The sequence below is a fragment of the Plutella xylostella genome, chromosome 8, assembly GCF_932276165.1.
Source record: "Plutella xylostella chromosome 8, ilPluXylo3.1, whole genome shotgun sequence".
Lineage (NCBI taxonomy): Eukaryota > Metazoa > Arthropoda > Insecta > Lepidoptera > Plutellidae > Plutella > Plutella xylostella.
This window is the reverse complement of record NC_063988.1, coordinates 3,941,238-3,966,593: the sequence shown is the minus strand read 5'-3', so window position 1 is coordinate 3,966,593 and position 25,356 is coordinate 3,941,238. Positions and strand designations below refer to the sequence as shown.

The 25,356-nt window shown below is 38.0% G+C and overlaps 1 protein-coding gene across 2 annotated transcripts; it reads right to left on the bottom strand.

Moving 5' to 3' along the window:
- Nucleotides 1-19: 19 nt before the first annotated feature.
- Nucleotides 20-25,312, bottom strand: LOC105387485 (juvenile hormone esterase). 2 transcript variants are annotated; one of them, XM_048622685.1, is made up of 5 exons: nt 24,947-25,312; nt 24,064-24,338; nt 22,961-23,989; nt 16,205-16,389; nt 20-148 (listed from the first exon to the last, which is right to left on the bottom strand). In XM_048622685.1, the coding sequence occupies exons 1-5, from the start codon at nt 25,133-25,135 to the stop codon at nt 123-125; spliced, it is 1,704 nt and encodes a 567-aa protein (XP_048478642.1). In that variant the 5' UTR covers nt 25,136-25,312; the 3' UTR covers nt 20-122. The 2 variants fall into 2 exon arrangements, with proteins under 2 accessions (XP_048478642.1, XP_037970637.2); XM_038114709.2 differs by lacking the exons at nt 20-148; nt 16,205-16,389 and adding an exon at nt 22,135-22,504.
- Nucleotides 25,313-25,356: the final 44 nt, after the last annotated feature.

The window sequence follows — 25,356 nt, the reverse complement described above, 5'->3', positions numbered from 1 at the left end:
AACAGAATACTTTAATTAAAAGTTCAAATTGTAAAAAATATATTTGTTAAAGCATTCATAGTCCTACGTTCACATTATGCTTAACAACCGTCGGGCGGTTAAAAGGGTTAACATAAAAGGCGTTAAGGTGTCTTTGCTTCCAGTCTACCTCCTCTAGCCACGTAGCTATCATATTGCGCGTACACTTGACGCCAGAAGTGCAGTCTTCTCCTTAAAGGTGGTCCCGGCACCATGTAGGGACGGTTGTTGAGAGCCAAGTAGTTGCGCTGCGTTCCACAATCTGACCATTCTTCCCGAATATTGCAAGTCAGCCAAGTAAGTCGACTAGGATTTCTGGAAAAATAAAACATAATCTAATTAAGTAAATCAGTAGGTATGACCGGAGTTCATAAGTGTCGTGTTAATTAATTTGAGTAACTTTTACAGCAAAAGTATATTTCACTAGCCGTGGTGGCTTAACCGATAAGACCTTGTCCTATCATTCGATAGGTCGTGGTCGTGGGTATAAATCATTGCATGTACCAAGGAATTTCGTAATACCCCGTGCTCTTACGGTGAAAGATAACATCGTGAGCACAACCTGTACTATTTTACATCTAGATTTGTACGATAATTGCATTGTATGAATTCCGAAACGGCGATACCGCTCGCGAGTTATCACTTGAGTACAAAGGTACTGGGAAAAATAAGTGTCTCGCGAGTCAGCTCTGACTTCCCCTTTTTGGGGATTACGTTCATGAGCATTATGCGGAACATTCTTTAATTGATCAGTTTTATTTAATTAAATCAACTCACCCGTATTTAATAAAATTAGTCCACAACTGTAGCACAACCTGTATGGTCTCCTTGCTCTCCGCTCCGGCAGAGGGCAGCAGTGGCCTGGTGATGTTCGTCACAAACATGTACCCCAAATGGTCGGCGTGGGACGCCCCTGGGAACTGGGTCTTTGAGAACAGCTTGTACCAGTTCAAGTCTCCATCGAAGTCAAACACGAAGTAGTATACCCTGTCGCTATTGGCCATGTTCTTATAAATCTCAATCCACCTATCGGTAGAGTAGGTGACCTGAGTGTCTGATACCAAGTTGACAAAGTTCAACAACGTGGTATTCGATATGGTTTCGTTGTTGAAGTAAAACTGTTTTATAGAGTTGGCCAAATCTTGAGACTCACGGGACCCATACGGATATTCTATATCGGATGGAATACATAATTCAAAGTCTTCGTTTAGGTTTAGGGCGAGTATTGGGTTTCTTCGTATAAACGGTAGCATTTTTATACCTTCATGCGTGGTAATACCTACTATGATGGGTACGGCTTGTGGGATTCCTTGTTTCACAATTTCTAGCGGATGCTGCGTGATGAGCGCGTGTGGAGACAGTAGTAGGGATTCACGGGTTCTGGCTCACTTCCCCGCCTGCTCCACCTGCCCGCCCCTGCCCCCTCCGAGGCGCTGTCTTTGGCGATCCTGCAAAAAGCTCGCCGCGAATAAACTTTATTAAGGCAATTAGTGCCCCGCGGTTTTATTCGCGATCCGCGACTTTTTCTAATTGGAATGAATCTTATTGCGACACGCTTTCCTATTGGGTCCGACTCTTTCCTGTAGTAGTAGGGATTCACGGGTTCTGGCTCACTTCCCCGCCTGCTCCACCTGCCCGCCCCTGCCCCCTCCGAGGCGCTGTCTTTGGCGATCCTGCAAAAAGCTCGCCGCGAATAAACTTTGTATACAAGTAAGTACCTATTGTGTAGGTAGAATATTATCGGTTGATTTTGAGCATATCTACTAACCACTCCTCCTCGCGTTGCTCGTCGTCGCACCTACCTACAGGCTTTCATTAAGTATGAGTGTGTGACTGTTATTTGAAATAACATGGTATCCAATGGATAATATTTATCAGCCTTACTTCATTCAATGCATTACTAGCGACTGTAATAATTAAAAGACATTATTACTGGTGAATTAAACATCCATCTCCGTGTCTTTACTAAATAACATAAAGCGTAAACACTTGTACGCAGTGGCTGATAGCGTTATAAACCGAGTTCTAAAAACATAGTTATGTAAAGTGAAATCAATAATTATACGTACCTACATGCAAACATTACGTTTTAATTACCTTCCTAAAGTTTTTTTCACCCACCAACGGTTCGATGCCAAGAATTTGTCCCTAAGTAGGTAATATTTTTTTTGGTAAGCATCCCAAAACAATAAATAACTCCAGATATGTCGCGCTTTGGGTGTTCGATGCTAACCCTAATCAATCACTCAATATAAGTGCAAAGGTAATATAAAAAATACTGTGGGCTGGCGTCTGAAATAAAAAAACACTAGCTTGTACATACGTGTCTGCGCGAAGTGTTATGGGAATATCAATTTTATTTGTATGCCGATAAAGGAATCAATGTGGGATTTTAAAAAATGAACAAGTCTCGACCAGTTTTCACCTAACACAAGTGTGTTTGGTTTAATCTCGATAAAGATTGGGATCGTGTACAAAAAATACCCCCGAAAACCGCATTCCGCGTATATAAAACGCGCTGCATGTCAGATCTCAAACATATCAGCCTGGCTCTCTACTGAGTGAGTTTATAATTATTGTGTATTGTGCTACATAGATACCTGCAGCGTCCAGACATATGAATGTAAGTTATGTTTTGTATCTAATCACTTTCCGTTGAATATGTATAATAGTCCATTACTTTGTGTACATTGCATGTGAGTCAAAAGCACCTCAGTGTTTTAACTTACTTTTATTCTTACCCGTATTTTTTGTGCAAGTAACACTATAGTTAGTTGTCATGGCATAGTAGGTAATTCGTTCACCCATTTCATCAGTATTAAACCGTAACTTTACGCATGTCTCTGCTTTCCACCCCCCAACATAAGATAATGTGCATCATCTATTTTTTACCGTAGTAAAACCAAGTAAATTTATTTGTTTTAGCCATCAACAATAATTGACGACTGCGACTACACGATGAAAAATTACTATTATCCGAGCCCTAGTGATGATGAAATACTATCACCATCACTTCTCCTGAAAAAACCGACTAAACGGATTCACGAAAATATTGATTCATATTTTGAAACTCCCTCGAAGAAATCTAAGAGCAAAACATTATCTTCGACAGTCGGACGTGCTGCCTGCGGGGGTATTTCATATATATCCACCAATGAAGACGACGGATCTAAAGCGTCACACCTCATAAAAATTGAAATGTACGATATGAAAAAATTGAAAGATTTACCACCCAGCGAACATTGGAAAAAAGCTGATATGCGAATCAAGCTGTATTGCACCTCTGATCATATTCTTTTCCATGATACTAATCAACTCATGTTTTCTATAACAAAACAAATAGCTACAAAGACAGATTGCAAAAAATATTTTCTCGAGACATCGAAGTAAAAATAATAATGTACCACGACCCCCGGCGCACAGACCACACACAACTGCTACACTACCAAGACGCCCCTGTATTCTGTTGCCGCCAACCATGGATTATACACTACACTCTTCCGTGTTCGATGCCGCATTAATAGAAGCCCTCTTGGATTATGAACGTCGACAAGAGCAATCCTCGTACTCACCTATGCTGAGTCCACCCATGCTGCCTCTGCGATTCAACCCTTTGAGAATTGTTTGGAGTGAAGAATCAGAAGAAATGTCTCCGTTTACTTTAGATGTTAATTTTAGTTATAGTCCAACCCTTTTTTAATTATTTCATTAAATTGATGTAAATTAGTAAAACTTTTTTCTTTTACTAACCCATATACTAAAATAGAATAGGGATATAGTTAGGTAGTTAGTAGGTATAATTATGGAAAATAAAAATCAGTAGGTCTGAAATAACTATCATTTATTTTAAAAAATACTATTGAACATTTCTCTTACCAGTAAATCGTTAAACATAGTTTCTTCAGTAAACAAGTTAAGAAAAGTTTTCATTGACAATCCTTTAAATTTAAAATAAAGATAGACTAAACAATATTCACCACAAACAGTTGTAAAATAATTTTGTAGTATTTTAGAGTTGTAATACCAATTGTGACAATTACGTGCTAAAAATGATTTATGATAGCTAGACGCATTACGTCCATATGAGTCAAAATATTCCCCCAAACCATTGCTATCGATACTAATAGCTACCCAATGAGAGCCTGGTTTTGAGTCAGGATCTAAGTTAACTACTGCAAAAAAGGGTCTGCTCACATTTAGTGGAATTCTGTTTGCTGCAAAAACATTATGCATCAAATATGGGCTTATTTCCACTAAATAGTTTTTAATCTGCTGAGTATCCATTGTGAACAGATGGTTATGAATGAAGAGTAGGATATTAAGTTTCTATCTTTTATACATGGTAAACTTACTTCAATTTAACTATTATAATCTACAGTTATATCGCGGTTTTTATTTATTTCAAGAACATTATCAAATTCAGCGTACACTATGCAATTAACGGTAGATGTAAGAGCGGTATCAAAACGCACTTCTAATCTAAGACTACCATGCCTTATAAGATTCCAGTGTGAGTTATTATTAGCCGATAAATCGGGTGTTAAATCGAATGCCATCAAACAATAACCGTCAGCAAAATCTTCCCTAGATATAGAGTTACCTTCATTCAAAAAGTGAATACCTGTGCCAGAGAACAAAGTATGGTAAGCATTGGTAAATACTTTATTTTCAAATGAGGGCTGAAGTGTTTTAGAAGGAATTTGTTGTCCGTCAACGTACAAACTAAAAGAGTTAATGTTATAATTTTGAAAATTAAAAGGATTTGTGTTCAGACTACCATTGAAAGCAATATTGTTTACAAAACCCACTATACATCTTTTGGGTATTTGCCCTAAAAATATATTATCCAGCGTTTTTCCTTGAACTCCTGCAGGTATTGTTAAAACTTTAACTTCAGCTCGTGTTATCGGATATTTAGCTGTAGTTGTGGCCAAAGCTTTCTGATGGGCCAGCAGTACAGATGGATTTATACGTGTCCTACGAATAATGAGAGTTGCATCGGTGATTTGAACTTTGAATTTAGCATCTAATGTTGTACTCATAAGGTTGAAAGTTTCCTTTGTCCTCACTAATTTGACGCGCATTTCAACACCGTTGATTAAAAATTTTTCTTGGTTAAATATATCTGCATGCACGTGACCAAGCATTTCCACTTCCCGGCTTTGTTTGGCCAACTCTTTGCGTTTAATAAAACCTTTATTTCCTTCATCAGTTGAATCCATTTTACCTGAGGTATCTCCATACCACAAACCGCACGTAAGATGGGACTCTTTAGCAGCTGGACCATAGTTCAATAAATTTTCTATATACGCTCGATATGCGTAAGTATTGTTGGGTGGTGATACGAGTTTCTGATTTAAGTAAACATCCAACTGACTAAACAAGGAATGAAGCCAATTATTTACTGGTGCCACGTTCGTTGACTCAGTAACAACAGATGAGTCCTGGTTTAATACTTTTGCTTTGATGTGTAGTAGCGTATGACTCAAATCCACATAGTCTTCTCCGTTTCCGGGTACTTGAAATTCAATGGGTCCATCGTCGGACAGGGATGATATTGGTTTATAGTGAACCCATAACCCACTTTCAATGCTTGTTTGTGTCGATGGAAGAGCAAATAAGTCTAACTCAGATTTTGTGCACTCACATGAATTATTGTGTAAAAACGACATTATTATTATTATTATTATGAAAAAATATCATTAACTTTGCGTTTGTTGATTTTATTTTTTGTACCTCTTCGTTGTGATGTCTTTGAAGCAATGATTGGTCGTTGTGTAAGCCTTTTTAATTTATACCCCGAGCCAGACATAAGCGAATCAACTTTAGAGTCAGCCTTCCTTTTCAAGTTAGCACTAGCCATTTTCAGACGTTGTTTAACAGATTCTTCCAATGGTTGTGATTTTATCATATCTGATAAAATTCCCACACCGGTATGTAAGGCCTCTTTTCCTACTGCTTTTGCACCACTTGACAATAAAGGTAGAACTGATCGAAATAGCCCACCTAAAAAGCTACCTATCCCATGTCCTCGTTGGTGGGGTACACCTTTGTAAACAATGCCTATTCCTGTTCCAGCTTGATGTGAGTAATATTTTTCATATGGACAAGGATGTTGTGGACTCATTTTATTCGTTTAAAGTGTAATTTAACACACGAAGTTCCAAACTGGAATGGTATCTTTCCACCTGTGCTCGTTCTTATATCAATTTCTACTGTATCAAATTCCCTACGCATAATGGGTAAGTAATGAGCGGGTGAAAATGTATGCATCCTATGTGCACCGTATATATATTTAATAGGATCTAACGGAATTATTCTTAGCAGAGACGTCATAACATCACCGACCATTTGCGGATCAATTATATCGCAATATACAAAAAGTTGAGATGGTAACCCTAAATACAAGTTGTAGGGATATTTTCCATATGAGTTTAAAATCATGTTTGTATACGGTTCAAATCCAAGTTGTAAGCCAAGTTTGGGAGTCAACTTTATTGATTTAGTTTCATTTTTGTGATCAGTAAGATGTACAATTTTCGATGATTTATCGTATGAAAATGTAACGTTATTTTTTATCAAAGAATTTTCATTTAATGCATTTATCATTTGATCAATACTTTCGTAGTTAGTAGCTGGAATATGAGACTTATACTCTACTGACGTCATTGTTTCTTCATCGGGAATCATTACATTTTTCTTTATATAAAGTACGTTTTCATATTCTTGCACATTGAACATAGTACAAGGATAATGAAATTCAACTAACCCCACTACCCATTCCCCTTCTAACTTGATACTTTTGGGTAACATAGTTGAAAAATTAGCTGTGGTGTTTTGCGGAAAATAAGACATTGAGCTATTACTCAACAATGTGAGATAGAAACTTTCTTCCATCATATTTTTTCTAAATTGGATGCTTTTATCCAAGAGTTGAATTTATTTGGATAACCTTTCCACTTCACTAACACTTCCTTTCTGACACCAGAATACCGTGAACGAATTATTTTATCTACTTTATATTGACGAGTGGGGTCATAAATCACTCTTTGTAACTCGCGTTCATAAAACGTACCGGTAATTGCCTCTCCCTGTAAATCTTTTAAAGTGTAAACTGCCCATGGTGATCTAGGTATTATAGTCAATATCTGAAATACCTCATCACTCCAGTTTGTTTCATAACCCTTTTGAAATATATGTTTGTATTTAGTTATTCTAACGTAGTCTCCAATACGGTATTTAGGTTTATTTTGAGTTTTATCAGCACTTTTTGTATGGTATAAGTTGCGCCATACAGTCATAATATTTTCAGATGTAACATCAGAAGGAGCCATTTTAATACTTCTATGAAAACTATGATTATATGAATGCAATAAATCTGGTAAGATATCAATATATCTATATGTATTTTTATGTGTGAAGTAACGCCACATCTTCATTTTTAGTGTTCGCTGAAATCTTTCCACAATGCTAGCTTTAATATCGGGGTTGTTAGTGGTATAATAATTAATATTTTTACTTTTAAAGTATAATCTCACACTATTAGCAATAAATTCAGAACCCTTATCAGATTGTATGTGACGAGGAGTTGCTTTAGCTGCATGAAATATACTTTCAAAACACTGTTTTGAGGTTTCAGCATTTTTATTCTTCATTGGACGAACAAATGCGTATTTACTGAAAACATCGATTACACACATCAAATATTTAAAACCATCATTATATTCACTGTAAGACTGCATATCACTTAAGTCAGCCTGCCAAAGTTCATTAAAATTTGATAACACATATTTATTTCTAGGAAACCTTCTGATAAGTGGTTTGTGTAAAGTATAAGTTTCCTGTGCCTCTAACCAAGTTTTCACATCCTCTTTTTTCATTTTTCCCTTCATAGATTTAGCTAATTTATCGACACTGCTGTAACCAGCTGGGTGGGATACATTATAATATATATCGTTGATCTCTAGTACGGGGTCCATCGTTCCCAATCTATTTTCTTACTAATTTTTCCAATATTTTTTAACTTCGGTGTATAGTTTTCCTGAATTTCAGTTTCAGGAGATGCTTGTTTAATCTCTTCCTTTTTAGTGTTTGATTGGGAGTTTATTTCGTTTGAATTTAGTGAATTTATATAATTTAAGTTAGCTGGATTGCCTATGCAATATAGAGGAACTTTTATATCATGCAGCAGTGAACTAAATACTTCCCAACCTCTGGGCTTCGCGCGCTTAAGCGGTCTTAACACATCATTTATTAAATCCACAATGTTGCTATGCAGTATAGGTTGATTGTTTATGGTGACTTCCCCGCGATCATTCCAATTAACTCTATCTTTATTTTGCAGGATGTTTTCCAGCAGCAACTCACCCTTTTTTAAATAAGTTTTTGGTATTAATTTTAGTAAATGTGATGGGGTGTATGCAGATAATGGATAATTAATATTGCTGACGTCCTGTTTTAATGGTTCAGATTTGGTAACTGTCGTCGCTATATTTTCTTCTGAGTTCTTGGTAAGATTGTTCTTCATAGTAATCAGCGGTTGTCGCTCTTCTTCAGTAAAATGTAAGTATCTTTGCAGAGTTTGTAAGTATAAAGTCCATTTTTCTCGGTCATCTACCTTACTATTTAAAATTTTATTCATTTCATCATCTAACCGAGTAAGAGTCGTTTCAGGTTTATCAGTTTGCTTAATTTTTTCTAAAAATTCAGGTTCCACAAGTAACAATTTTTTGGTATTATCCATTATAGTTTTCACCGTAATATACTATTAATTAATCCGGTTAAAACAGAACCCAATATAATAGGTAAAAATGCACCACCTTTCTGGATAATTATATGTTTTCTGAACTGGTGTTTCCCTTTAGAAACCAATTTTCTCAAAGTACTTTTATGTTTTCTTAATTTAATTGAATCTTTGTTTTGAAGAGGAATGTTTCCTTTTAAAACGTTGTGAATACACTCACAAATACAGTTAATTTCTTCTTCACTACAAACTTTTAACAGTGCTTTACGAAACTTCGGTTTGAGTGTTTGTAATGCAGTGAGGAAATGTTTATGAGTCGTTACTCTTCCAGGCATTATTTGGAAATGATAGGTATTTGTTTTTGCACATCGTATTTAAATCCTTTTTTGGGTACATAAACTATGCAATGCTGCTGTTCAAATATATTTGTTTTAAGGCGATAAATGTCGGAAGTATTTTGTTTAAGATCAACCATTAAGTATCCGTGAGCTTCCTTTGTGGCGTCTTTATAAGCTTCTTCAACAAATTTTGGATTCTCAGGGAAAACTTGACGAGCTAGATAACGTATTTGAGTCTTATCTCTAGGGTTCTTAAAAAATATGATATAACTCGAATTTAAAGAAATATCACGCTGTCCTTTCCCTTGGTGAAATAAATTTTGTGTTATATAAAATATGCTGAGGTTTCTATGATGACTGCCCTTTGTAAACAAATCTACGATTCTTCCGTCGGATTCTCTCATTAAATCATCTATTATTACTAAATGAGGAGTTTTACCATCAAACATGGTAAGTTCCGGCAATCCTTGGTGGTAGTTAACTTCTAATAAATTATATGATGGTTGCATTTCATCATAACACCAAGTTATTTGTGAAAAATTTGTGTTGCAGATTTTTTTAACATACTTTATAAAATTTGTGACAAAGTTAGTTTTGCCACAGCCACTAGGTCCACCAATAATAGCTGTGAACGGATGAATAAAATGATGCATTATTTGTTATTTTTGAGTAACGTCTACTAAGTACTGCTGATTTGCGTTGAATGAATAAATGAAAAATGAGATTGTGTTTATAAAAATATAAATTTATTTTATGATTTAATCTTAAGCTACACACTAAAAATAAACCTACATACAAACTAAACACGCTTATTGGTTATTTAAAACTAAATATAATAATTAGTACACACAATACAAAAAACATATATGCAGAAGCATAGCACAGACACAGACACACACAACAATGTTAAAAATCTTAAACTATTTTTAAAACTACAAAAACTAAAAAATTATTCAGACATCTTATAATGCCCCCAGGCAACAGTATCGGTTGAGTTTTCCAATAATTTTCGCTTCGTATCATTATGAGACAGTGAAATTTTGGAGCATTTTCTTCCATTTCCAGTTAATCTATGAATAAATTACAACTTAGTTGAAATACATAGACATTAAAAGCATAATTTATACAGAATATTTGCATTGTCCTATCCAGATATTTAACTATTAGTAGCTACCTAATGAAATTGATGTGCTAGTCTCCGATCTTGTACAAGTGTTACAATATGCTTGCATGATATGTACTCCATCTATCTCATCGGTATTATTTAATAAAGAAGAGTTGATAGGATGTCCTTTACAAGGGGTGTAAAAAGGAATCACGTTTGAATCATTTTTAAGTGAAGATGGTAAGACCCCATTTATATACCATAATCGAATGTATTTATTAAATTTATCCAACAATAAAGTTTTGTTTAAAAGTAATAAATCTTCATAAGTAAAATTCATCATTGTTAAACAATTGAACGCAAACACAGTTGTGAGAGTACAAATTTAAGAATAAAACATTTATACTGCGTGTATCCACCCCCTCCCCACTAATATTCACACACCATCACTATTTTCATCAAATTACATATAAGTATACATAGAAATAGTAAAATAAAATAACTGTTCACTTACGTACGTTTCCTGATTTTCGTAGTCAGCTAAAGCCTTCAGTAGCTCTGCATCGTAGCTTGACGAATCGAGAGAGAGATCCATGTTTGCAGCTGAGTTTGAGAAGGGAAGTGTAGTCACAGTTCAATGTCGCGTGTTTATATAGTACGAAGGAAATAGAGGGGCGTCTCGGTAGTGTAGCAGTTGTGTGTGGTCTGTGCGCCGGGGGTCGTGGTACATTATTATTTTTACTTCGATGTCTCGAGAAAATATTTTTTGCAATCTGTCTTTGTAGCTATTTGTTTTGTTATAGAAAACATGAGTTGATTAGTATCATGGAAAAGAATATGATCAGAGGTGCAATACAGCTTGATTCGCATATCAGCTTTTTTCCAATGTTCGCTGGGTGGTAAATCTTTCAATTTTTTCATATCGTACATTTCAATTTTTATGAGGTGTGACGCTTTAGATCCGTCGTCTTCATTGGTGGATATATATGAAATACCCCCGCAGGCAGCACGTCCGACTGTCGAAGATAATGTTTTGCTCTTAGATTTCTTCGAGGGAGTTTCAAAATATGAATCAATATTTTCGTGAATCCGTTTAGTCGGTTTTTTCAGGAGAAGTGATGGTGATAGTATTTCATCATCACTAGGGCTCGGATAATAGTAATTTTTCATCGTGTAGTCGCAGTCGTCAATTATTGTTGATGGCTAAAACAAATAAATTTACTTGGTTTTACTACGGTAAAAAATAGATGATGCACATTATCTTATGTTGGGGGGTGGAAAGCAGAGACATGCGTAAAGTTACGGTTTAATACTGATGAAATGGGTGAACGAATTACCTACTATGCCATGACAACTAACTATAGTGTTACTTGCACAAAAAATACGGGTAAGAATAAAAGTAAGTTAAAACACTGAGGTGCTTTTGACTCACATGCAATGTACACAAAGTAATGGACTATTATACATATTCAACGGAAAGTGATTAGATACAAAACATAACTTACATTCATATGTCTGGACGCTGCAGGTATCTATGTAGCACAATACACAATAATTATAAACTCACTCAGTAGAGAGCCAGGCTGATATGTTTGAGATCTGACATGCAGCGCGTTTTATATACGCGGAATGCGGTTTTCGGGGGTATTTTTTGTACACGATCCCAATCTTTATCGAGATTAAACCAAACACACTTGTGTTAGGTGAAAACTGGTCGAGACTTGTTCATTTTTTAAAATCCCACATTGATTCCTTTATCGGCATACAAATAAAATTGATATTCCCATAACACTTCGCGCAGACACGTATGTACAAGCTAGTGTTTTTTTATTTCAGACGCCAGCCCACAGTATTTTTTATATTACCTTTGCACTTATATTGAGTGATTGATTAGGGTTAGCATCGAACACCCAAAGCGCGACATATCTGGAGTTATTTATTGTTTTGGGATGCTTACCAAAAAAAATATTACCTACTTAGGGACAAATTCTTGGCATCGAACCGTTGGTGGGTGAAAAAAACTTTAGGAAGGTAATTAAAACGTAATGTTTGCATGTAGGTACGTATAATTATTGATTTCACTTTACATAACTATGTTTTTAGAACTCGGTTTATAACGCTATCAGCCACTGCGTACAAGTGTTTACGCTTTATGTTATTTAGTAAAGACACGGAGATGGATGTTTAATTCACCAGTAATAATGTCTTTTAATTATTACAGTCGCTAGTAATGCATTGAATGAAGTAAGGCTGATAAATATTATCCATTGGATACCATGTTATTTCAAATAACAGTCACACACTCATACTTAATGAAAGCCTGTAGGTAGGTGCGACGACGAGCAACGCGAGGAGGAGTGGTTAGTAGATATGCTTAAAATCAACCGATAATATTCTACCTACACAATAGGTACTTACTTGTATACAAAGTTTATTCGCGGCGAGCTTTTTGCAGGATCGCCAAAGACAGCGCCTCGGAGGGGGCAGGGGCGGGCAGGTGGAGCAGGCGGGGAAGTGAGCCAGAACCCGTGAATCCCTACTACTACAGGAAAGAGTCGGACCCAATAGGAAAGCGTGTCGCAATAAGATTCATTCCAATTAGAAAAAGTCGCGGATCGCGAATAAAACCGCGGGGCGCTAATTGCCTTAATAAAGTTTATTCGCGGCGAGCTTTTTGCAGGATCGCCAAAGACAGCGCCTCGGAGGGGGCAGGGGCGGGCAGGTGGAGCAGGCGGGGAAGTGAGCCAGAACCCGTGAATCCCTACTACTACAGGAAAGAGTCGGACCCAATAGGAAAGCGTGTCGCAATAAGATTCATTCCAATTAGAAAAAGTCGCGGATCGCGAATAAAACCGCGGGGCACTAATTGCCTTAATAAAGTTTATTCGCGGCGAGCTTTTTGCAGGATCGCCAAAGACAGCGCCTCGGAGGGGGCAGGGGCGGGCAGGTGGAGCAGGCGGGGAAGTGAGCCAGAACCCGTGAATCCCTACTACTACAGGAAAGAGTCGGACCCAATAGGAAAGCGTGTCGCAATAAGATTCATTCCAATTAGAAAAAGTCGCGGATCGCGAATAAAACCGCGGGGCACTAATTGCCTTAATAAAGTTTATTCGCGGCGAGCTTTTTGCAGGATCGCCAAAGACAGCGCCTCGGAGGGGGCAGGGGCGGGCAGGTGGAGCAGGCGGGGAAGTGAGCCAGAACCCGTGAATCCCTACTACTACAGGAAAGAGTCGGACCCAATAGGAAAGCGTGTCGCAATAAGATTCATTCCAATTAGAAAAAGTCGCGGATCGCGAATAAAACCGCGGGGCACTAATTGCCTTAATAAAGTTTATTCGCGGCGAGCTTTTTGCAGGATCGCCAAAGACAGCGCCTCGGAGGGGGCAGGGGCGGGCAGGTGGAGCAGGCGGGGAAGTGAGCCAGAACCCGTGAATCCCTACTACTGGAGACGTTGCCTCTGCCACCGGCGTGAGTGGCTCGAATGGCCTGAACCCATTCCGCTTGTTTGTCTTATCTCCTTGAGCTGTTACTATATCAAATACATCAGCCTCTTGTAGTTTTCGCACTAGCTCGTTTGGGTCTTTCGTTTGAAATCCCATCTTCTTACCAAGATCCAAAGCTGTCTTTATGGGATGTCGGTTGAAAAACCTGTAGCCTAAAGCTGATCCGCTGATGATGAGGGCTTTGTGGAACAAATTGGTAGACCTTTCAGATAGAGTGAGGTATTGTACTAGAACAGCGCCGGCGCTCTCCCCGCCTACAGTGACGTTGTCGGGGTCACCACCGAACTGAGCTATATGCCTCTTGACCCACTGGAGCGATAATAATATGTCTTTCAACGCCGCGTTGCCCGCCGCGTCCTCTGTTTGTACAGACAAGAATCCTAAGGCTCCTAGCCTGAAAAACGACACTGTAGTTTTTTTTTTAAATACGCATTATGACGAAACCTGTATAAAACAGCTCTAACTTTATAAGTTTGTTTTTTTATGTTCATGAAACAAACAATATCCTTATTTATTTAATAATAATTTTAACCTGTAATTCATGGTCACGCACATGACGCCGTATTTCATGAAAAACTGTGGTCCGTATATGACGGGCCTTCCGGAACACCTCTGAAGGTCCCCTCCAGGCACATACACTAGCACCGGCGTGGGGGCCAGCGCTGGCCTGGCGGGCACATACACGTTCAGGCTCAGGCAGTCTTCACTCATCTCGCTTCTCGTGTGATACCTGTCGTCTTGCGGACACACGGGACCATACGCCGTCGCGTCCAACGTGCCATTCCATGGTTCCTTCGGCACCGGAGGCTAAGAAAGACAAAGACAAAGACATTTATTTGCGTCAAATGTGGTTCATACATATGATGTTACATTTTATAATCAGTTCAGCACATTTCACCTAACAGGCATGCAAATATTTAGGCCAATAAAAATATATTAATGAAATTTAGCAAAATACAATAAATTGAAACTAATAAAATTCTAGACCCAATAAAATTACAATAAATTAAATTATCTGTATACTGATAATAATTATTACATATATTGATGATTAAAAAATAAAATAATAAATAATAGAATAGAATATGAACTTGTAGAATGATACAAAAAGTATATACCTAAATCCTTCATACTAACGTTCGGTAGTCTTGACCATAGAAAATCTTTTTGGTCATATTGTTTCCAGTAAATTATGTTTGTCGTATATAATATTATCTATATATTGGCATTAAGACACGAGCTTCCTTGATAAACGCTGAGTTGCAGAAACAAACTTTAAGCTAATATCGGCATTAAACCTATGTCTGTTTCTTTCTGCCCATATTTTGTCAATACAAGGCAGCAATGCATTTAAGACCGACATTAGCTTGAATTTTCTTTCCGCAACTCTGCGTAAGCCTCGTGTGATTAAGTGACAAATTAGATAATGCACATACCTACCTACATGTACCTAGAATACTTTGTACGTGTAGGACAAAGTTTCCACTATTAAACTAGAATACTCAGTTGTAAAGCAATTATGTAGTTAGTTTATTATTTATGGGATCGGTAGAAAATAAGGATTTAACTAGTATTTTTTTTCCAATAAGGCATACCTAGATACCATATTTTTATATTATTAAAACTTACTTTAAATCGGAGCTGTCCAGTCGGCGCCTCCGCGTACGGTATTCCGAGATACGCATAATAAGTCACGTTCAAATCTCTTACAAGTCGTCCTCGGACGGCGCCACTCAATGTTTCCACCACTCTGTCGCCAGTTGCTGCAGGAGCAGCTAGGACTAGAACCGACACTACTACACTGATCAGTAGCCTCATGATGAATATGATGATTCTCCGGCTCACTTCGATAACTGCTGTTATAACAATGAAGCAGGTTTAAAGGGTTTTAGAAAAAACTAATTCGTTATGGTTTCAGTCCACTACCTCACTACCTATTGACCGTATGTATTTACACTAAAACCGTAACGCGAAATAGAAAGAAGGAAATAATTTATTCGCCTTCAGAATACACAACAAGAAAACATACAGGATGTCCCAAAAGTCAACGTTATCCCTTAAAGCGCTGATAGGTCAGCTCATGAGAGGCCAGAATATCACAATATGACCTTGCCGCCGGTACAAAAATCCATATTTTTAGAATTTGTTTAGTGTTGCATCACCCTCTAAATATTTAAAAAATACGGGTCATTTTGCAATTTTAACTTTTTCATGGAACTTTATTATTGCTACGAGGGCGGGTCAATAAGTCCGTGACTTTTTGACAAAACACAAACCAAGTGACGTAACTTGTCCAAATTTTGACAGATGTCAGTTGACAGTTTGCCTGTTGACAGGAGCAATGTAGTTCTTTCAGTTAAGTGGCGGGAAATTATAAAAGTCACGGACTTATTGACCCGCCCTCGTATTCTAGCATGTGTAAAATTATAGCAACCCTCTTTTCACGTCGGGTTTCATCGAGTTAACATAAAAGGTGTTAAGGTGTCTTTCAGTCTACCTCCTCTAGCCACGTAGCTATCATATTGCGCGTACACTTGACGCCAGAAGTGCAGTCTTCTCCTTAAAGGTGGTCCCGGCACCATGTAGGGACGGTTGTTGAGAGCCAAGTAGTTGCGCTGCGTTCCACAATCTGACCATTCTTCTCGAATATTGCATGTCAGCCAAGTAAGTCGAGTTGGATTTCTGGAAATAAAATTTAATACGACTCAAGTAAATCAAGAGCCGTGGTGGTGAAGCCTAGTACTGTCATTCGGGAACCTAAGGATTCAAACCTTGACATGTACCAAGGAATTTAAGTAATTACAATATGCTGAGTGAAGCAAAAAAAACATGCGGAAACCTTAATAATTTTATCTAGATGTGACATTTAATGCATTGTACTAATTCGAGACTGCTATATGGCATGCCACCTTTCACCTGACTACAAATCGCTTGCGTGTCACCCCTGACTGCCTCTTCGGTAACAGTCGTGCTCACGAATTGCTATACATGCACGATTTGCAATTTAAAGTTTTATGTAATACAATCAACTCACCCGTATTTAATAAAATTAGTCCACAACTGTAGCATAACTTGTATGGTCTGCTTGCTCTCCGCTCCGGCAGTGGGCAGCAGAGGCCTGGTGGTGTTCGTCACAAACATGTATCCTGTCTGGTCGGCTTGGGACGCCCCTGGGAACGGGGTCAGTGAGAACAGCTTGTACAAGTTCAAGTCTCCATCGAAGTCAAACACGTAGTAGTATACTCTGTCGATATTGGGCATGTTCTTATAAATATCTATCCACCTATCGGTAGAGTAAGCGTACTGTGTGTCTGTCACTAAGTTGACAAAGTTCAACAACGTGGTAATCGATATGGTTTCGTTGTTGTAGTAAAACTGTTTTATAGAGTTGGCCAAATCTAGAGACTCACGGGTCCCATACGGGTATTCTATATCGGATGGAATACATATATACAATACATTTCTTATCTCCTTGAGCAGTTACTATATCAAATACATCAGCAACTTGTAGTTTTTGCACTAGCTCGTTTGGGTCTTCCGTTTGATATCCCATCTTCTTACCAAGGTCAAAAGCCGTCTTTAAGGGATGGCGATTAAAAAACCTGTAGCCTAAAGCCGATCCGCTAATCATAGAAGCTTTTTGAAATAAATTGGTAGACCTTTCCGATAGATTGAGGTATTGCACTAGAACAGCGCCGGCGCTCTCCCCGCCTACAGTGACGTTGTCGGGGTCACCACCGAACTGAGCTATGTGCCTCTTGACCCACTGGAGCGCTAATAATATGTCTTTCAACGCCGCGTTGCCAGCCGCTCCGTCCTCTGTTTGTACAGACAAGAATCCTAAGGCTCCTAGCCTAAAAAAACATTAGGTAAGTATAGTAAAAATATATACATATACATATAACATAAGCACTCTGCGTTTGTTTCTGCTGGCCTGTAATTCATGGTCACCAACAGCACACCATATTTCATGTAAAACTGTGGTCCGTATATGAAGGGCCTTCCTGACAACATGGTGAGCTCCCCGCTATGCACATACACTAGCACCGGCGTGGGGGCCAGCGCTGACCTGGCGGGCACATACACGTTCAGGCTCAGGCATCAGGCAGTCTTCACTCATCTCGCTTCTCTTATAAAAGCTGTCGTCTTGCGGACACACTGGACCGTCTGCCGTCGCGTCCAACGTGCCATTCCATGGTTTCTTCGGTACCGGAGGCTAAGCATAGAATATGAACTTGTAGAACGATACAAAAAGTATATCCCTAAATCCTTCATACTAACGTTCGGCAGTCTTGACCATATATAATCTTATTGTCATAGGTTTCCAGTTTATCGAATATAATATTAACTAGGTATATATTGGCTTTAAGATACGAGCTTCCTTGATTAACGCTGAGTTGCAGAAATAAACTTTAAGCTAATATCGGCGTTAAATCTATGTCTGTTTCTTTCTGCCCGTATACTGTCAATGCAAGGCAGCAATACATTTAAGATCTACGTTAGCTTGAATTTTCTTTCCGCAACGGACAACATTTCAAAAAACTAAAGCTGCTATAAATTGAAAACCATTTCGAGATTTAGCTCTAAAGGCCACAAAAAAAATGTTTTTGTATTTTTTGGATGTATCATTTTCGAGAAAATCATAAAATAGTAAAAAAGTGCTGATGACGTCATGCATCAGGTGCGATGCATTTTGATGATCAAAGCCTATAGATTTAAAAACAAAGTAACTGTCACTTTCATTTTTGATTGACGTTGACGTTTTATCGTGACGTTGTTGTTTATTTGGGTCATTTTCATAAATTCTGTTATGACACTTTCTGACTATTTTTTTTTATTTATCATATAAAATGGTTAGTACTTATTAAGAGATGACCTCTATATAATATGTCCCAGAGCATGCCACCGCCTACACAGCTCAAAAAATGCTTATTTTTTTACATGGTAAATACTTTGTATTATCAGAAATATCAATGTCATTAGAAAATGACCCATTTGTTGGTTGGCATGTAAACAAAGTTTAAATGTCACTTGTCAGTGTCATTTATGTTTTTTTCGAGACTAAGGCAATAGACAAAAATAAAAATTGAGCCTAATATGTGACGTCACTTCCGGTTTTAAAATAATTAACTTTAAAGTTAAAAATAACATGCTAAAATGAATGTATATACAAAATAAAAAAATACGGGTCCTCTAATTTTTTATAAACTTTCCGAATAGCTAATAAAAATATAGGGTAAAGAAAATGAAATGTTGTCCACTCTGCGTAATGGCGCCTCTACACCTGCGTACGCAGATGCATCCGGAGATGTCATCCGCGGACGTGTAGAGGGGGTGATTTTGGCATCTGTCGTAAGTATTTGACGTCCGCAGACGCATCTGCCACCGATCCGTTTGTTGTCGGTTTTTGTGGCACAGATCAAAGGGTTCTAGCGCGTCCGGCATCGCGACCACACGTCTGGAACTTCTTTTTGATAACTCTCCTTTTCCACTTCTTTTTGATAACTTGACTGCGATGCACACTCAAGTAGTAGTTAAAAGTTCTAAACAAATAAATAGCTACGGTTTCGATGTCCATGTTTGCAAGTAGCGTCTGCCGATATTGAACTCAGACTGATCGATCAACAGACGTGTGGTCACTTGTAGAGATTCGTCTGCAGATGCATTCGCGTACGTCTGCGGATGCATCTGCAGACGTGTAGAAGAGCCTTAAGCCTCATGTGATTAAGTGACAAATTAGATAAACAAGTAATGCACATACCTACCTACATGTACCTAGTTTTTTTCAATATAGTTTCACAATTTGAATGTACATAATGAATTATCAAATAATAAAATTAAGGCTTACTAAAAACTAGCGACTATTACAAAAATGCAGTCTAATAATACAATCTAAATAACTTATTCTAAACTTAAGAATAACCTAAAACTAAAGGTACTTAAATATAAGAACAAAAACTAAGTGTCCTCGCTCCGGAACGCCTCCGACGCAAAGGTCCCTAGCTAAATACTTTGTAGAATAGAATAGAATACTCTTTATTTTGCACCATTAAAGAAACATTACAATTCACAACTTATATAAATAAAATAGTACAAAAAAGGCGGCCTTATTGCTTAAAGCAATCTCTACCAGACAACCTTTGGATGGAAGAGACAATTTTAACATAATTAATGGGAGTAGAGGTGCAAGGTATACTACTTAAACTGTACATACTATATAAATAAATAAAACAACACAATACAATATATATATATATATACTTTTATATATATATATCTATATATATATATATATATAGTATAGTGTCCTTCACGTACAAAGTAAAGATATATATATATATCTTTACTTTGTACGTGAAGGACAAAATTGCCACTATCAAATTCGAATACTCAGTTGTAAAGCAATTAAAAATGAATGAATGCAATTAGTTTATTATTTATGGGATCGGTAGGAAATAAGGATAAAAGCATTTAACTAGTATTTTTTTTCCAATAAGGCATACCTAGATACCATATTTTTATATTATTAAAACTTACTTTAAATCGGAGCTGTCCAGTCGGCGCCTCCGCGTACGGTATTCCGAGATACGCATAATAAGTCACGTTCAAATCTCTTAAGGCCTCTAAGATAAAAAAAAACAAATTCGTTATGGCTCCATTCCACTACCTCACTACCTACTTACAGTCCACTACCTATTGACTGTATGTATTTATAATTATTATTTCTTATTCACGCACTAAAACCGTAACGCGAAATAGAAAGAAGGAAATAATTTATTCGCCTTCAGAATACACAACCAGAAAAAATATAACACTAATTACAAAATAAATGCTAAAACGACAATCAATACGTTTAAAGCCCCATCCACACGCTTGGCGAACAATGGCAAACAGCCAACAGCAAACACTGACGTGTGGAATTGTGGATGGGTGTTTGTCGTTGTTTGCCTGTTTGTGTTTGTGTTGGCCAGTGTTCGGCATCGGTGTCGGTTTTTCTTGCCAGATCAAAGGATGTTTGGCGAACAGTTTGCTACGTATCAACACGTCTGGCAGCGGTCAGTATGCGCGCTAGCATTGCGGGAGGCGGACGTATCAACTTGCGACACTTTTTTGTTGGCGCGCAAAGCGTAAAAATGTCTGATTGATCAGCACCTACGATTCTGTAATTTTTGGAGGCTTATCAAAATAAAAATATAAAACAAATTAAAGCCCAAATAAAGCAGTACATTGTACGATAGAATAGAATAGAATTTTGCTTTATTGAACACCACATAAATCAGACATACAAAAAACATACTTATAGACTAGAACTAATGTACAATAGGCGGCCTTATCGCTGAGAGCGATCTCTTACAGGCAAACTTATATGTTGCGGAAACAAATTTTTATTATCCCACCATCGTCTTTGCTTTCTTCTTATTTTCCTTTTTTCTTTCTCTTGCTTTAATTGGCCATGCTAACTTTCTGATCAAGAATGAAATGCTTAAAACCGTTTCGAGGAATATGCTTCCAGTACAATTTCTGGTCATCAGATTTTAAATTAGGTCTCTATTTTTTTAATTATTCAATAAAAACTAATAACCTTCATTTGTCCTTTCTATGACGACGATTAGGATCATAGAGTATAATATAAATATACTGATTAGGATATATGCACAGATTACATTTGCCTACAAAACAAAAGTAAACGTCAAACGTCAATAAACGCAAACCTCATGTACTCTGTGAACCTCACAGCCCGTGTCACCCGTGTGCACAGAATAGGTGCCCGTGTGTTTATTTCTCTTTATTGATTTAATTTATTTATTTTCTACCTTGTTTTGAATCTCTACTACGAATAAATAATAAACCAGTGGATACTACGATGACAACAAGAACAGGGATAGTATTTCTTCAGTGAGTATTATTGCTTCACAGAGTATTATTTGTAGGTTAACAGTTAGACGACAGATGACAATGACATTCTACCTCACTGACGTTAAGTGACACTTGCTTTTTTTGTAGCGCAGGCAAAGATATTTATTTTAGTATTGGTTCTGTGACGTCATACATCCATTCAGCCGGCCAAATTTTAAAATTATATTAAAAATAGTTGTAATGAATAAAAATCAAAAATAACGAAATTAGTTTCTTAAAATGGTCTATATTTTCAAAATAAATTATAAAAAATACATATCATAAATTGGTAGCATGGCCAATATAATAAAAATATGTCAACCCGAAAGTAATAGCTCGTTGTCCGCCGTGTTTGCCGATTCGGAATGTTATGAACGTTCGCCGAGCATGTGGATGGCTGTTTGTGTTGGGTAATTTTGTTCGGTGTTTGGGACTTCGTTTGCTGTTTGCGGTGTTTGTGACAAACAGCAAGCGTGTGGATGGGGTATAACAGCGCAACAGAATATTAACAACTAAAAACGTAAATATTGTATTTAAAATAAATGTTTTAATAAATTGGGCTTGCACTTTAGATAGATTGATAGATAGAACACTTCAAACTTTTTTATGGAACTTTATTACTGTTAGCGAGTGTAAAATTATAGCAACCCTCTTTTTACGTCGGGTTTCGTCGAGTTAACATAAAACTTGTTAAGGTGTCTTTGCTTCCAGTCCACCTCCTCGAGCCACGTAGCTTTCATATTGCGCGTACACTTGACGCCAGAAGTGCAGTCTTCTCCTTAAAGGTGGTCCCGGCACCATGTAGGGACGGTTGTTGAGAGCCAAGTAGTTGCGCTGCGTTCCACAATCTGACCATTCTTCTCGAATATTGCATGTCAGTGAAGTAAGTCGACTAGGATTTCTGGAAAAATAAAACATAATCTGATTAAGTAAATAAGTAGGTATGACCGGAATTCATAAGTGTCGTGTTAATTAATTTGAGTAAATTTTACAGTAAATGTTATATTTCAAGAGCCGTGGTGGCTTAACCGATAAGACCTTGTTCTATCATTCGCGAGGTCAGGTACAAATCCTTGCATGTACCAAGGAATTTAGTCATACCACGCACGTGCTCTTGCTGTGAAAGAAAACATCTTGAGCAAAACCTGTACTATTGTACATCTAGATGTATACGATAAGTGCATTTTATTCATTCCGAAATAGCGATACGGCTCGCGAGTTATCACTTGAGTACAAATGTACTGGGAAAAACAGGTGCTTGCGAGTCAGCTCTGACTACCTCTTTTGGGGATAACGGTCATGAGCATATGCTGAATATGCTTTAATTGATCACTTTTATGTCATAAAATCAACTCACCCGTATTTAATAAAATTAGTCCACAACTGTAGCACAACCTGTATGGTCTGCTTGCTCTCCGCTCCGGCAATAGGCAGCAGTGGCCTGGTGGTGTTCGTCACAAACATGTATCCTGTTTGGTCGGCGTGGGACGCCCCTGGGAACGGGGTCAGTGAGAACAGCTTGTACCAGTTCAAGTCTCCATCGAAGTCAAACACGTAATAGTATACTCTGTCGCTATTGGGCATGTTCTTATAAATCTCAATCCACCTATCGGTAGAGTAAGCGAACTGTGTGTCTGTCACCAAGTTGACAAAGTTCAACAACGTGGTAATCGATATGGTTTCGTTGTTGAAATAAAACTGTTTTATAGAGTTGGCCAAATCTTTAGACTCACGGGACCCATACGGGTATTCTATGTCGGATGGAATACACAATTCAAAGTCTTCGTTTAGGTTTAGGGCGAGTATTGGGTTTCTTCGTATAAACGGAAGCATTTTTATACCTTCTCGCATCATAATTCCTGCTATGACAGGAACATTTTGTGGGATCCCTTGTTTGACTATTTGTAGCGGATGTTGTGTGATGACCGCGTGTGGGGACGGTGTCTCTGCCACCGGTGTGAATGGTGCGAATGGCCTGAACCCATTCCGTTTGTTTGTCTTATCTCCTTGAGCAGTTACTATATCGAATACATCAGCATCTTGTAGTTTTCGCACTAGCTCGTTTGGGTCTTTTGTTTGATATCCCATCTTCTTACCAAGATCGAAAGCCGTGTTTATGGGATGGCGATTAAAAAACCTGTAGCCTAAAGCCGATCCGCTGATCATAGAAGCTTTATGGAATAAATTGGTAGACCTTTCGGATAGAGTGAGGTATTGCACTAGAACAGCGCCGGCACTCTCCCCGCCTAGGGTGACGTTGTCGGGGTCACCACCGAACTGAGCTATGTGCCTCTTGACCCACTGGAGCGATAATAATATGTCTTTCAACGCGGCGTTGCCACCCGCGTCTTCTGTTTGTACAGACAAAAAACCTAACGCTCCTAGCCTAAAAAAAACAAGAGGTACTTATAGTAAAAAAATATATAAGAATAAAAGCGCTCTGCGTTTGTTTATGCTGACCTGTAATTCATGGTCACCAACAGCACACCATATTTCATGTAAAACTGTGGTCCGAGAATGAAGGGCCTTCCTGACAACATGGTGAGCTCCCCGCTATGCACATACACTAGCACCGGCGTGGGGGCCAGCGCTGACCTGGCGGGCACATACACGTTCAGGCTCAGGCAGTCTTCACTCATCTCGCTTCTCTTATAAAAGGTGTCGTCTTGCGGACACACAGGACCATACGCCGTCGCGTCCAATGTGCCATTCCATGGTTTCTTAGGCACCGGAGGCTAAGAAAAGAATGTGCACTTAAATAAAAAAATATCTTGAAAAGTATATCCATAATAATAGTCGCTAGCGTACGAAGGTTGGTTATCATAATATAGGTACCTAAAATGTTTTTGTCACAATCTAACATTCGATTTTATTCTCTGGAGGGGTATTAGTGCCTGCACCTGGCGCTATCGAATGGAAAATTTGTGCACCCCCTTTTGGTCTAAAATGTCATCCACCATCAACCATTTGCCACCACGCTGCCAGGTTCAGTGCGGGTTGGTGGGTGAGTTGGATGTTGAAGGTTCGTGTTATGTTTTCCTTCACCGTTAGAGAACAACTCTAATATTATTTTACATAAATTCCACAATACATTATTCGATGTAGCCCTAAATAGATTGAATGACGATGGGTTGTAGAAGAAGGCATTTGACGTCGATTTAGTCGATTCAACCATATCTGAATATACAGTGGTGGTGCTGCTATAACTAATATATATAGTTTTTTTTTTAAAATCCTATGAACATTTTGGAATTCTTCGGTGGAATTCAGTTAGTTGGTGACATAGTTTATTTGTGGCATAGTAAATTAAAGCATTGGTATCTTAATATTTTGTAGTACTTACTTTAAACCGGAGCTGTCCAGTCGGCGCCTCCGCGTACGGTATTCCGAGATACGCATAATAAGTCACGTTCAAATCTCTTACAAGTCTCCCTCGGACGGCGCCAGTCAATGTTTCCACCACTCTGTCGCTAGTTGCTGCAGTAGCAGCTAGAACTAGAACCGACACTACAACGCTGATCAATAGCCTCATGATTAATGTGATTATTACTGATTATCCTGTTGCTGACTTTGTTAATGGCTTTAAGATAACAATGAAACCGGTTTAAAGTTGGTAGGTTTTTAAATGATTTTGGCTTCAATCGTTCACTCTATCAACAAAGTAATTCCGTCGCGCTACAGTGAAGCTACATGAACTATTTTTATTCTAAGCCAACGGAGTGTTGGTATATTTAAAACTTCGATCATTATTAC

Excerpts from the sequence above, each read along its gene's own strand:
- LOC105387485 (XM_048622685.1), bottom strand. The coding sequence starts at position 25,135 with ATGAGGCTATTGATCAGCGTTGTAGTGTCGGTTCTAGTTCTAGCTGCT. Across the intron at positions 23,990-24,063 it reads TTGGTGACCATGAATTACAG|GCTAGGAGCGTTAGGTTTTT; the intron begins GTCAGCATAAAC and ends TGTTTTTTTTAG. Across the intron at positions 16,390-22,960 it reads ACTAATTTTATTAAATACGG|AAATCCAACTCGACTTACTT; the intron begins GTGAGTTGATTT and ends TTTTATTTCCAG.